Source organism: Arabidopsis lyrata, assembly GCF_000004255.2.
Source record: "Arabidopsis lyrata subsp. lyrata unplaced genomic scaffold ARALYscaffold_4, whole genome shotgun sequence".
NCBI lineage: Eukaryota > Viridiplantae > Streptophyta > Magnoliopsida > Brassicales > Brassicaceae > Arabidopsis > Arabidopsis lyrata.
Window position 1 is genome coordinate 3,473,926 of NW_003302552.1, and position 14,131 is coordinate 3,488,056.

At 38.6% G+C, this 14,131-nt stretch overlaps 2 protein-coding genes and 1 long non-coding RNA gene across 3 annotated transcripts; 1 reads left to right on the plus strand and 2 right to left on the minus strand.

The window, feature by feature from the left end:
• Positions 1 to 4,298: 4,298 nt before the first annotated feature.
• LOC9316701 (protein TIC 55, chloroplastic) lies at positions 4,299 to 6,306 on the plus strand. Its single transcript, XM_002878757.2, has 3 exons — positions 4,299 to 4,792; positions 4,889 to 4,991; positions 5,074 to 6,306. Exons 1-3 carry the CDS (start codon positions 4,398 to 4,400, stop codon positions 6,193 to 6,195), a joined length of 1,620 nt encoding a protein of 539 aa, XP_002878803.1. The 5' UTR covers positions 4,299 to 4,397; the 3' UTR covers positions 6,196 to 6,306.
• Positions 6,220 to 8,466, minus strand: LOC9314871 (zinc finger CCCH domain-containing protein 22). Its single transcript, XM_002880588.2, has 4 exons — positions 8,255 to 8,466; positions 7,779 to 8,063; positions 7,506 to 7,566; positions 6,220 to 7,374 (listed from the first exon to the last, which is right to left on the minus strand). Exons 1-4 carry the CDS (start codon positions 8,378 to 8,380, stop codon positions 6,359 to 6,361), a joined length of 1,488 nt encoding a protein of 495 aa, XP_002880634.1. The 5' UTR covers positions 8,381 to 8,466; the 3' UTR covers positions 6,220 to 6,358.
• Positions 8,467 to 12,140: 3,674 nt separating this feature from the next.
• Positions 12,141 to 12,698, minus strand: LOC110228945. Its single transcript, XR_002332451.1, has 2 exons — positions 12,662 to 12,698; positions 12,141 to 12,589 (listed from the first exon to the last, which is right to left on the minus strand). It is a non-coding gene; the product is annotated as an uncharacterized LOC110228945 (long non-coding RNA).
• Between the last annotated feature and the right edge of the window lie 1,433 nt (positions 12,699 to 14,131).

Below are 14,131 nucleotides of genomic sequence, written 5' to 3' on the forward strand. Positions count from 1 at the left end.
GCACTTTGTATAAGTTTTGTCACTGTTCATGGCACTGACGCTAAGGGCATCATCAATGGGGGATCATGTGAGGGTGTTCTTAGAGAAAATATAATGTTAAAATAATGTAAGATCATGTGTTTAGATCTTTTATTTAGAAGTTGATTAGTGAGAGAACATGTGTAAGATCTTAAGATTTAATAATATAATAATAATCTACAAATTTTAAAACATATTACAATTATTAAAACATTTAAAAATAACATATTAATTGCAAACTTTAAAAACTGAAAATAAAAGTGAAAATACAATACTAAATATTTATGAAAAAAACATTAAAAATATAAATAACAATAAACAAACAAACATATTACTTAATAAAAGCACAAAAACAGTTTATCTAATTAATACATAGTTTATTATCCAAATTTATTCCAAATATGTTGAATCAAATCCTTTTTTAATTGGTGATGTGCTTGTCTATCACGAATTCTTGTATGCCCATCACCTAAACCTTCAAGATTTGTAGCCATATTTACTGAAAACGTAAGATCCCGAGGTATTTCGGTTTCATCGTCTTGTCGGAATTCATTTTCGTCATAGAGAGTGTATGAATCTCGCTCATCTTCGACAATCATATTATGGAGTATGAGACAAGCTCTTATAATATATGCTATTTTACCTTTCGACCATAAAAGAGATGGATTTTTAATCATGGCGAATCTAGATTGCAGGACTCCAAATGCACGCTCAACATCTTTTCGTGCACCTTCTTGACGTTCAGCAAACAAACTATGTTCCGGGTGTTGTGGTTTTGGGATGGATTTAACAAATATCGCCCATTCGGGGTAAATGCCATCCGTCAGATAATAAGCCAAATTATACTCCCAAATTATCACTAAAATAATCGTTCCACAAACGTTCATGCCCTTCTTCCCGTTTTCTATCGATATATGTACGTTTCTTCCTCTCGGCCGGAATTTCCTCTTCCACCGGAATTTCCTCTTCAGCAGCTTGAAATTGATTATGAAATTGAGCTTGAAAAAATTGGTTAAAACTATCATTATTCGGATCATAATGGTAGTGAAAATTATTGGAAGAAGAAGCCATAAAAACTTGGGAGAGATTAAACTTGGAATTTGTAGATAGAGAAAATAAACTTGGAATTTGTAGATAGAAAGAGAAGAAAATTGTATGTTCGTTGGGAGAGAAGGAAATGTTTTCTTGGTTTGTTTTATGAAAGAAGTGTATGTTTGATGAAATACAATCTTCTGCTCGTTTTAAATATTTATAGAGAGTTGCAAGTTTGTGTGGGAAAAGGCATTTGATACATCCATAACGTCAAGTTGATACATCAAGACAAACACATGTGAACTTTGGTCTTTCATACAAACAAAAGCTTGTGACTCTTGTCAAATTTTGTTTTCCAAAACATACAAAACAAATGCACGTGAGTCTGGCTTTAAAACTGTGCCTACAATCATACATTATATGCTGAACTTGCCGACTACTCTAATTTACTTAATAAACATGATGAGTGCCACTACCAAAACACTCATACTGAAGCAAACAACAACTACCAATTCAGGGGCCAAGTTGAACAATGGTTTCTTCTCACCTAACTCAGTAACAAGCCTCTCCAGTTTCACCAACCTCTGATCTGAATGGTTTTGGTCGTCCTTGAACTTCATCAGTTCTGTCTCATAATCAGGTTTTGTTGGTTCAGCATCACAGCTCCACAGACTCCTCTTCACAATCTGAGGTTGTAGATGATAGTAACTGCTATCTTCCTCCTCTTCAGAACTGTAGTCTAATGGGCTGTTTATCCCATAGTCATAGATATCATCAAGTCCCATGTCTTATTCAACCTGAAACCAAAAAACAGAAAGCAATCAAAATGAAGAATGCAATCAGATAATCAGCTTGCCAAAGCTCATTAAACATGAGATATATAAGAATGCAATCAGAATACAAAACCAAAGCAATCAGGATTTAGGAAACAAACATAGCCGATTCATTAAAAACATAAGAGAACAAGTTGAACAATGTTACATATCTGATTCATAAACACATTAAAAACAAAAGACAAACATAGTTAAAACAAACATAAGACCAACAGACTTATCATCTAGTGTTTATTCTAAGTTAAAAAAAGTTCAGCAACTAGCTTCTTCTTTACAACTTTGTCTTCTTCATCCAGATTTTCTTTCTTGGCAATTAGACTGTCAAGAATGGACAGCTTTTGGAGTTCTTTCATTCCCTCCAAATCCTTCTGTTTTAGCTCAAACATTTTACTAAACTCAGCAGATGGTGAAGCAGATGCAGCAGATGGTGAAGCAGATGCAGCAGATGGTGAAGCAGATGATGAGGCCTTCTCTTTACCTTTGGTCTTCCTTAATTTTTTCATTGCCTTTATGCCAGGAGGCCTACTCTCGTGCTCACCTACTACAGAGCCTGAAGATGGTGCAGCATCATTGGCTTTGCGTTTGTTAGAACTGGTTGACTTATTAGGAGTGGGGTTCATAGTCTCCAGGTTTAGCCATTTTTGTTCATAGCGAAGAACATTCCAAGCATACTCCAAAGCAAACTTCTTCTTGTAAATATTAGTGTAGATTTGGTGAGCATTCTGCAGAATATCCTCTTCATTCATGCCACTAGCTTTCTCATCATATGCCTCTGCATAAGTTCCACAGAACCTGCTCACTGCTCTACTGATTTTTTGCCATCTTTGTCTACAAAGATCATGGCGTCTTGGCTCAGCACCACCAAGTACATGAGTACTTGATGCGTAATAATCTCCTATCCGCTTCCAAAAGGACCCTCCCTTTTGATCATTCCCAACTATTGGATCTTTAGAGGTGTTTAACCAGCCGCTTATTAAGACTAAGTCATCTTGTGTGGACCATATCCTTCTCTCCCTACGTTGTTCTGCTGTCTCTTCTGGTTGACTAGGAGGTTGACTTGGCTGTGAACTAGTTTGTGAACTAAAAGGAGGGATTTGGGAGGAACCAATGTTTGCATTGCGATCAAAGCCATCATATGGGAAGTTAAGAAGGCTGAAGTAGGATTGAGACTGACTATTATTTGGAGTATTATTTGGTTCCATAGCATTCAGAGGAAGAGAGATTATTGGCTAGAAGAGAGACTATTGGCTTGGAGAGAGATTATTGGATCAGAGAAGTAGAAGGTATGAGAGATTTAGTATTGGCTTGGATGTAATATAGAGAAGTTAAGAAGTTCATTAAAGTGTAGTGTTGTTAAAGACTTTTAATTCTAAATAACCATTACCTACTTCAGTCACTTCAGAAGTAAATGAAGGTCATTGAGTGTTTTTTATAAGTAAACCAAAAAAGTTTGGTTGTGTTAACGCATTGAACTCAACTAGAATATCCTAAGAATTCATATCATCTAGCAATTCAGTTTTGTTAAAGCATTAAGGGTTAGGTTTCATATAAATCAGTTTTAAAATTGCAAGACCATCACAACTCAAGTGGAAACAGGGATCATTATCCAAATTGCAAGACCATCTTATCCAAATTGCAAGACAATCACAAATTGCAAGACAATCACAAATTGCAAGACATAAACCAATCAAACATCCGAGACCAATCCAAACCTTTAATTGTCAGATTAGATGAAACCCTATAACATTTATACTAAACCCAAACCTAATTCACAAATTTCAAGACCCAAAATCGATGAAACATAACTGAGAGAGGACACGAGGGGACTACCTTGTCTATTTCGCCGGAGATGAGATTTGGGAGACAAAGGAGACGAGGATACAAAGGCGTAAGGAAAGGAATTCGACTTCGACTTCAAATCGCCGGACCTATGAATCGACAAAGAAGACATTTTTAACGGATGAAATTCACAAAACTATGTACAGATCGATTTCTACATGGAAGAGATCTCGATTTTGGTGTTTTAATGGCCGGAAAACACACCTTAATCGGAGAAGATGATGAGCTATCGCCGCTTTGGAGAGGAAGAAGGAAACCTAGTCGCGATTTTGATTTTTGGAGAAATGAAAATGTTTTCTCCTTTGCAAAAAAGCGGATCCAATCACGGGCTGACACGTAGACCAGGAACAAGGCTTAAAACAGATCTCGGGCGAGATCACTTCCCTCTGATCCAAGCCCACTATTCATTTTTCTCAATTTTTATATTCCTAAGCACATGGCCCATGATCTGCCAATGCAGATGGCCTAATAAACTCTAAAAAATAAAGAGAAGTTAAAATGACTTTTAGAATTAAATAACGTAAAACGACATCGTTTAGTCAAAAGTTTCTACTATCCATGTATGTGGTGGAGCAAGGTCCAATGGTTGAACAAGCAACCTTGTGATCTATTTTAGTAGAAGAAGAAGCAAACATTTAAACATTGTCATCGATTCCTGTAATAAAAGACTCCTCCATGGCGGTTCCATTTCTAAGCTCTTCTCTTCAACTCACACCCACTTCTCCGATTCTCTTCACTAAACTAACACCACCAATAATCCACAACCAGAGACCAACAACATGCACTGTACCCACAAAACCGCGTCTACGTCTCCTCCGCCGTTCCGCCGTCGCTGGAACCGCCGTAGCTGATCAAATAGAAGGAGGAGGAGAGGTTCTTTTAAACCTTGAAGAAGAGAAACGTGTTGAGGTAGCGGATTATGATTGGACAGAGGAATGGTACCCATTGTACCTCACTAAAAACATCCCTGACGATGCGCCGCTTGGTCTCACCGTCTACGATCGTCAAATAGTATTGTATAAAGATGGTGAAGGAACACTTCGCTGTTACGAAGATCGGTGTCCTCATCGGTAAGATATCATCATCTAGCAAAACCGCAACCACTAGTTTTTTTTTTTTTGTTTAGGAATCTGAAATTGAGTTTTGTCTTTTTTTTTTTTTTTTAGTTTGGCTAAGTTGTCTGAAGGACAATTGATTGATGGAAGATTGGAATGTTTGTATCATGGTTGGCAATTTGAAGGAGAGGGTAAATGTGTCAAGATTCCTCAGGTTCTTTGTTTTACTGATTTTGCTATTTAGAGATTTTGTCTTCACTCTTGAACTTACTGGTTTTGGGTTTTCTTTTTAACAGCTTCCTGCGAGTGCTAAGATTCCAAAGGCGGCTTGTGTGAAGACCTATGAGGTGAAGGATTCACAAGGAGTTGTATGGGTGTGGATGTCAACAAAGACACCTCCAAACCCTGAAAAGCTTCCTTGGTTTGAGAATTTTGCTAGACCTGGTTTTTTCGACATTTCGACTACTCATGAGCTTCCTTATGATCATTCCATTCTTCTTGAGAATCTGATGGATCCTGCTCATGTTCCTATTTCTCATGATAGAACTGACTTCACTGCTAAAAGAGAAGATGCTCAGCCTCTGGTTTTTGAGGTTACAGAGAGAAGTAATCGGGGTTTCGCAGGGACTTGGGGTCGAGAGAAAGACGGAGGGAAAGGGAGTAATTTACTTCGGTTTGATGCTCCTTGTGTTCTGCAGAATAATCGAGAGTTTGAGGGGAAGGATGGAGTGAAGAACTATTTTTCAGGGCTGTTTCTTTGTAGACCTACAGGGCAAGGGAAGTCTATGCTTATTGTTAGGTTTGGGGTCACAAAAAGATCGCCTTTGGTTTCGGTGTTACCTCAATGGTTCTGGCATCAGAATGCCTGCAAGGTTTTTGAACAAGACATGGGGTTTCTATCGTCTCAAAACGAGGTTCTGATGAAGGAGAAAGTACCAACTAAGGACTTGTATTTAAATCTAAAGTCATCGGACACATGGGTCGCTGAGTATAGAAAGTGGATGGACAAAGTTGGTCACGGGATGCCTTACCATTTCGGGCATAGGACCATATCTCTCCCCAAGGTCCCTCCTGTAGTGGAACATGCCCCTGCAGGGCTCATTGCAGCTCTCTCGGCTTCTTACCCTGCAAAAGGCGGAATTGGGACTATGCACGCTCCCAATTTGGCTAACCGGTACTTCAGACATATTATTCATTGTAGAAGCTGCAGCAATGTGATCAAATCTTTTGAGCTCTGGAAAAATATCCTCTCTGCCACGGCAGTGGCTTTGACAACTTTGGCCATTCTGGTGGTTAGTAGACAGTGGAAGGCTGTCCTGTTAGGTTCGGCAGCATTGTGCTCGGCCGCAGCTTATGCCTGCTTAAGAGCTATAAATCTAAACACCAATAACTTCATTAGAACACACAGAAGACTATGAAAATGTATATTGGCATGTCTCCTCTTCATCCAACAATATGTATTTCATGAAATATTTTTTTGCTTGTAAACGCAATTATATAATTCAGAAGGTTCCAGTGTTTGCCATCAATCTTACAGTTTAACCATGGAATTTCTGTTAAACTGAAATAAGGTTCTATGTTCTAAAACTTGAGCCATTTCTTCTCTTTCTCTTTGCTTACTACAGCATTTGAGGCAGCTTCTTGGGATGCTAATGTATTTGCCAATGCCTTTCGGACTTCTTTCAATCTTCTCGTCGCAGCCTCTGAAACAACTTGATCTTTCTTGTTTCTGTTCACCATCTGTTCTAGTTTCATCATTTCTAACTTCAAGTCTTTGACTTCGTCTTGGTATGCAACCAGATCTTTCCTGTCTACTGGACCTTTGTTTTCCCTCTTTTTTACAGACTCTATGCTGTTAACTTTCTCATGGTGAGTAGGAAAAATTTGTTCGTTGATTAAGCTAAACAAATCTGGCTTCGATTCCTCTTCCTGTTTCGCTGCTTTAGCTGCTTCTGCAAACTTCTTCTCACGCTTCCTTTTGCCACCTCTGCTCTTTTTCTTCTTTTGTTTCTCGCTTTTACATTCCCCATTCCTAATGTGCTCAAGAGCATAATCCAGTGACCGCTTTGCAGGAAGTACTTTTAATAAGATGGGATTTAATATCCCTTGGCCAGAGACACCAAGACCCATCCCTTCACGGTAACCCATACTTGCCATCATCTTCGAAGCTATTCCTCTAGTGTGATTCTCCCACTTAGCAAATAAGGCGGTGTCAGTTTGGACGCCTCTTGGTAGATTTGTGCTTTCTAGAAAACCTATGCCTTGTGGAGACTCTTCATCATAATCACTTGAAACAGAATCTTCAGTATCTGAAGCACTCAGTTCTTCATCCTCCTCGTCCTCCTCTTCCCCATCATCATCAGTCATCTGAGCGAACTCGGATAATGCCAAAGCATCAGATCCTAGCTTCGCGGAGCTTCTATCATCTCTGAAAACAACTCCGCCTACTTGTAACTCATCATCCCATGATTCAAGTTCAGCCTTTCTCCATATATCATATTTACTGCCAGAAACTGCCCAAATTTTGGAGCCTACCATCGATTGCTTCCACTTAGTCTGTTCATAGTTCTTCAGAGAAGATATCGGCACATCTAGTCCTGCATCAATGTCTTGCAGTTAACAACCAGAATGACAAACCGGCTTCATTTCCAACTTCTAAAGTTCTAATGTGGCGAAGATATGAATATATAATACACAAACGATAATGATAAATATGATGATCACATACCATGTGATGAACGACAGGAACTGCCATACCGACACCTCTGCTGCGTGAAAAACTTGCAAATCTGCACAAGTGCGGTGCAGCGTTAGTATCAAAGACACAAAACAGCAATTGCAAAGAAATGCCAGCAGTAACCGTCTCACAGTTACTCTTTCACAGCCATTATGCCTATAGCAAAACCTAATCCAGCTACATAGACAAGCAAAACTGAGGCTTTCAATAAACTCTAGCCACCCTAGCTAATGACTATGGAACTAAAGACTACAAAGAACTCACCATCATACTCTCGGATGTGGGTGTAAGGAAAGAGATCTTTGCAGAATCAGAACCTTCAAATCCGATAATACGACCATTATACCAACGACCATCGGTATGTCGAAACCTACATTTCGATCCATCCAAATCCTTTTTCTCTGGCTCCAATTCATCCAAATCTTTAACTCCAGCATCATGATTTAGACCATTCAACACTATATCAGCTTCTTGCAATAACCGAGCTCGTTTTAAGTGCAAAAGCCCTTCCTCCACCTCTTTGATTGCAAAAATAAGTTCTTCATGGACCTTAAAATACACAAAACCACCACAACATGAGATTAAGAACACAAATTGCTGATAATGAACATCAAGATTTTCACCTCTAGCTACTTTAAGAATAAGATTATCAACACAAAAGATACAGAGCAATCACAAATATTGTTGAATCGTAGTTCTTCAGGAAATTTGGGGATCTGATTTCAGAGAAGAAAATTTACCGAGAGGAGTTCGGGATTAGAAGGGTCAGAGATTAGGGCTTCGTCAATGGCGGAAAGAGATTCTTTTTGTTCCTGTAGCTGAATGTCAAGAAGATCTTCCAGGGCTTTGTTTTCTTCGCTCGCCATGGGAAGATGATTCTAGAGTCTCCCGCGGAGGAGGAGAAGACGAGAGAGGAAGAAGAAAAGAAAGAAAACTTCTTGGGTTCTGGGCCGACCCGGAAACTTAACCGGGTTTCAATATTTATAATTTTTCTTTTTATCTTTTAAAATCTTTTTTTCCATTATTTTTATTTGTGGGCTTTTGGGTTTGGTTTGCATCCGGTTAGGTTCAATTTGATTTGGTTTTGGTAAATTTTTAGTTATACTCTATTTTTGTTTTTGTTCGATTTAGTTCCGTTTGTTTCAGTTCAGTTTTCTATGGAATATTTAGGGGGTGATTGGCTAACACTTTCAAAACTTTTTTAAAAATTAACAATTTTTACCGTTTTAATTTTTAAGAGAGTTCACCTCTTGTGCCACAAAACGAGAAATGTTAACCACTCATGCCACCGTTATGTTTTATTTTTGTTATTGAATTTCTTTTAATTCTTAAAACTGAGTAAATGACCAAACAACCAAACGAAATTCTCTTAATTACGACCCAACCTAATATTTGATCCAAGTCCACGAGAAAACAACCCGGCCCATATCTTATTTACCCTAATTCTCTAAAAATTGTCTAAGTCTCTGTGAAAAAATTCAGAAATCGTAAAAACAAAATCGAACTCTCGAGAAAACGAAGAGTCCGACGCCATTCTCATCGGAATTTTCTTGCTTCTCCGGCGTCTCGTCGTCTCCGCCGTCTTCGTATTGCCTCGGAAGTTCGGCCGTCGTCTGCGTCTACTCCGTCATTCGTCTCCTCCGTCTCCTCCGCGTTCGTTTGTCTTTTTGTCTCCTCCGCCTCCGTTCAGCGTGTCTTCGTCTCCTCCTTATATGGCTCGCGTGAGAATGAAAGGTGGAGATAGGGTATATGAATCAACAGAAGGGTGTCGAGAAGGGGCTTCAAATCCGGATCCAATAGAAGCTTCGGCGGATGCCGCAGTTCCAAGAGAAGCTCCGACGGATGCTGTTTCTCCAACAGAAGCTCCAATGGATGCCGAATTAGAAGTTCCTTCGGTTCCGTAATTATTTGATAAAGAAGAGAAAGAAGAAGCCAGTGAGTCAAAGGAAGAAGAAGTCTGTGAGCATGATAAAGAAGTTAGTGAGTCAAAGGAAGAAGAAGTCCGTGAGTCTGATAAAGAAGAAGAAGTTAGTGAGTCAAAGGAAGAAGAAGTCCGTGAGTCTGATAAAGAAGAAGAAGTTCGTGAGTTGTCAATTGATGGTCAGGGTTGTGATGATGAGGAAGAAGAGAGAGTTAGTGATGCTGAGGGTAGAGAAAGCAGTGGCGATAAAAAGGACGAAGAGGTTGCTGGTGTTAAGGTAAGTAAAAGTTTGTATATGTTGTATATGGTGTTTAAGGTAAGCAACAGACTTAGTTTTACTCAGTTGTATGTGTTTGAATATGCAGGGCATAGCTGAGGAAGAGGAGAGGGTTAATGATGTTGCAGCTGATACAGATGAGGATGATGATGATGAAGAATCCCAACCACTGCCGCCAAAGAGCATGTACTTTAGTCCAACTGAGTACAATAAGGTATGTAAGGTAGGAAGTAGGTGTAAAGTTGGCCAAACAGTGGCCATGATAGAGGCATTTGATGAGGAAGTTAGTTGGTTTAGGAATCATGCTCAGTTTAAGCATATATTCCACATGCCTAAGGAACCAAATCACATGATTCAAGGCATGTGGATGCTTATGCTTCGCACTGCTCGCACGGATATGGAGAATGAGTGTTGGTTTGTTGTGAATGGAGTGCCTATAAGGTACTCCTTGAAAGAGCATGCTTTGTTGACCGGGTTGGACTGCCATGAGTACCCAAAGAATTATGAGAAGAAGGGTAGTTTGAGGTTTGTCAAAAGGATATTTGGGAGGACAGACATAATCAAAATCAAAGATGTAGAAAAGAAGTTGGCAGCTATTAAGAGTGAGAAGTGTTTGGATAGGAAGAAGCTGATTATTTTGTTGTTTTTATGTGCGGTTGTGAAGGCTGATTCTAAGGGTGATGGGAACATAGAGCAATTCCTGTTAAGGATTGTTGATGATGTTCATGCTTGTGAGATATTCCCGTGGGGAAGGTATTCTTTTGAGCAATGTATGACAGGGATCCGGAGAATGATGAAAAACATGAAAGGTGAGGTGAAATCAAAAAGCACAGAGCATCTTTTTTGGATTCATCACTCCTCTTGAGGTAAAAACTTGTTAATATTGTAATGAGTTAGTGTTTAAGTTATAGTAGTAAAACTGTGTTATTGTGAATTTGTAGATTTTTGCATTTGAGTGCATACCACAGCTTGAAAGGCGATTCAGAGAAGCTGTTCCCGCAGCTAATGACTGTCCAAGAATGTGCAAATCTAAATTCACTGACAGTTGCATGAAGGGCTTTACCTTGGATGAAATAAACCAAGCCCTTGGTGAAATTAAGGTTAGCTTTTGGTGCCTTTACTTCTCTTAGTATGCATATGTATTGAGTTTGATGCTATGTGTATTTGACAGGATATCTCAAGCATCTTGGAACCTGCTATGGATGAGAAAGAGATGTTGTCTGGCCTTGTTGAGAAATATGTTGATGAAGGGATGGGATTTATTGATCCATAGTTGGAGAGAGCAGCTGATCACAAAGAAGAAGAAAATCTGGTGGAAAAGTCTATACCAGATGGACTTGCAGGCTCGGGGTTTTGGTGATGTTGTCCCTGAAGTTGCTGGGAGGCTTGGTGATGTTAAAGAAAGGGATGGTGAAGTCCCGGAGACGCTTGGTGATATCCTCTCATTACAGTCAGCTGTGGACAAAGGATTTGCGAAGATCATGGAGAAGTTTGCTGAGATGGACAGCAAAGTGAGTATGCTGGATGGGAGAGTGAAAGAATTAGAGGGTTATGTGGCAATCCAGCTAGAGAAAGAGCGGTACAATGAGTATCATCCAGGGACTTCAAGTGATTTTGTGCCGACCTATTGTACACCAACTGCTAATCAACCAATAGTGAGTCCGACAAAGGCTTTGGTCCTTCACAGTGGTTTCACAGACCCTAATCCAATCCAGATTCAAGAATTGAGTGAGTTTATATTTTTGTAGTTTTTATTGAAACATACATGTTCTAACATTTGAGTTGTGTAGGTGATGAAAGTGATCAGGAGCAGCTGGCTAGGAAAGAGAAGGAGAACAAGAAGAAGAAGAGACAGCGTGGCCCTACAATCCAGACCGGGCAAAAGAGACAAAGGAAGCCTTCTAGGTTTATGGCTGAAGAGTTTACAGCAGAGGGGAAGGGGAAGGGGAAGAAGAGGCAGAAGAAATAGGTGATCTTTATGATGGGTTGTTTTTGTGTAGGACAAAACTTATCTTTTTGAGTATTTTGCGGTTATCTTTTATTAGGATTAAAAAGCATTGTACTATCTTTGGTTATGTTGTGGTTTAGGTGCATTTTATGTATTTGAGGTTTAGGATGAATCATACATTATATTTTTAAAAATTATGCATCTGGTCCAACTACTAACAAACGTGGGACAACTATTAACTCAAGTTGGACAACAGGGACAACTACTAGTAATCCTGGGACAACTATGTGATAAACCAAGGACAACTATTATTAAAATAAATTTTAAATTTTAGTTGGACCAGTTGATCCAGGGACAACTACTAATAATCCAGGAACAACTAAATTATAAACCTGGGACAACTACTATTAAAATAAATTGTAAATATTAGTTGGACCAGTTGATCCAGAGACAACTACTAATAATCCAGGGACAACTATATTATAAACCTGGGACAACTACTATTAAAAATACTTAGTAAATACATATAAGTCGGAGTTGTACCGGTTGAACCAAGTACAACTAGCATTACTGCAGGTACAACTACTAATAAGACTTCATGAAAACACAAATCCATATCCAAAATACAAATTCAAATATTACAAAGACTAGGTGGTAATCATACAATATTACCAACTTGAAAGTAACCCCTTAAGCCTCGCAATCTCGACTTCTTTTGTGGCTAACCTCGCTTTAAGGGCATCAATTTCTTCACGCATAAGACGAAGAGTTTCCCGGATCGACTCCAAAGCAGGTGGAAATCCACCCCTCACAACCTCAAGAGAGGTTAAAACGTCAAATCGTAGGTTTATCTTGGACAGCTCCTCCGTAACCGCACAATCCCACCACTGAACTAGGTGATCTCGATTAACCTTATATTCGTCTCCATCCTAGGAAGAATATAGAAATTTCAAAACCAACAAGTTGTACTTAGTTGTTCCAAAATTGCAACTAAACCATACCGTAAGCAATGGGCATCTGTATACGCGCTCTCCTTGTTGCTGTCATGTTATACACCGCTCAAGCTTGACCATTAAACCGCAGAAACACCTCTTGAGAACACCATAATTGGCGTCCGCATTTCGGCATCCACTGTTGATACTTTCTACGGATGTGGAGGGTTGGGAGTAACTATAAGGCATATCTACGGTTTAGAAAATGAAGCTCGGTAAGTAGATCTGACCATTCAATCAAACATAAATCAATTAAATCTTACAATTTTTTGGGTAGATCTGAAAATCTTACAAATCTCATATACCCTAATTACCATAATTACAGATCTACTAAATTGAAGTAGTCTAAGAGAATTGTCATACCTTATAACGGCGAGAGAATGAAGAAAAATAATAGATCTGAAAACCCTAATTTTTTTGGGTTTCTCGTGAAGAAGAGAGAAGAAGAAGAAGAGAGAAAAGAAGAAGCAGAGATAAAGAAGAATCGAGATGTGAGAGAGAGAGACTAGTCAAAGTAGGTGGGATCTGAAATAAATCAGATTCGAATTAAAGTAGGTGGGCCCGGTTTGAGTCAAAAACTAGTGTGAACACATTTATGTGGGACCCCCGACAAATAGATTTTCTACATAGTTGTCTTTAGATGTTCAGTTGTCATAATTTCCTCACAGTTGAACTATTTCAAATTTTGCAATTTTATAGTTGAACCTTAAAAAATACCATAGTTACCTAGTTGTTCACATCAATTTCCACATTATATTGGTGTTTAAGAAGTTTTCATAGAATAAATTGTCAGAAAACATAGTTTCCATACTTATTCCATCTTTGTAGATGATCTTGAACTAATTGTTGCTTGTTAACTAAAGAGTGATTTGTGTAATTTTGGTTTTTGCTGACATTAATTATTGATAATGTTACATATCATATATTAAAAATATTAAATTTTCTTTTCAGAGTGTAAAAATGTTTTAAACTACTTATTATTGTTTAATTTATGTAATTTTGTATTTTTATATTTTTAGTTGTTTCCAGTTGTATCGGTTGAACCCAGAAACCATTTTTACTAATATTGCTAAGAAATAAAATAGTTTCTATTACAAACTAGTCTTACAAATAATAATCCATATATTACAAAGCGATATTAGTCTTACAAATAAAAATACAAGTACAAAGTTGTTTAAGTTGTTCCGGTTGAACCCAAATGGTTACACAGTTGTTCCGGTTGAACCCAAATGGTCCAGTTGTTCCAGTTGAACCTAAGTGGTAAAATAGTTGTACCGGCTGTACCAGGGAATTAATCAAGTTGCTTCTGGATCCTCGGGCTGCATCCATCTCTCCAAGTTAATTCCTGGAACAGCTTTGTTACTCTTTCTCCGTTTTTCTCCAACGGATGGAAACCGTTTATCTTGATTTCGTCCTTTTGTTGGGGTGTATTCCGGCGGGTCACCCTCCAAATCTTTAATTGGCTCGGGAATAATCCAT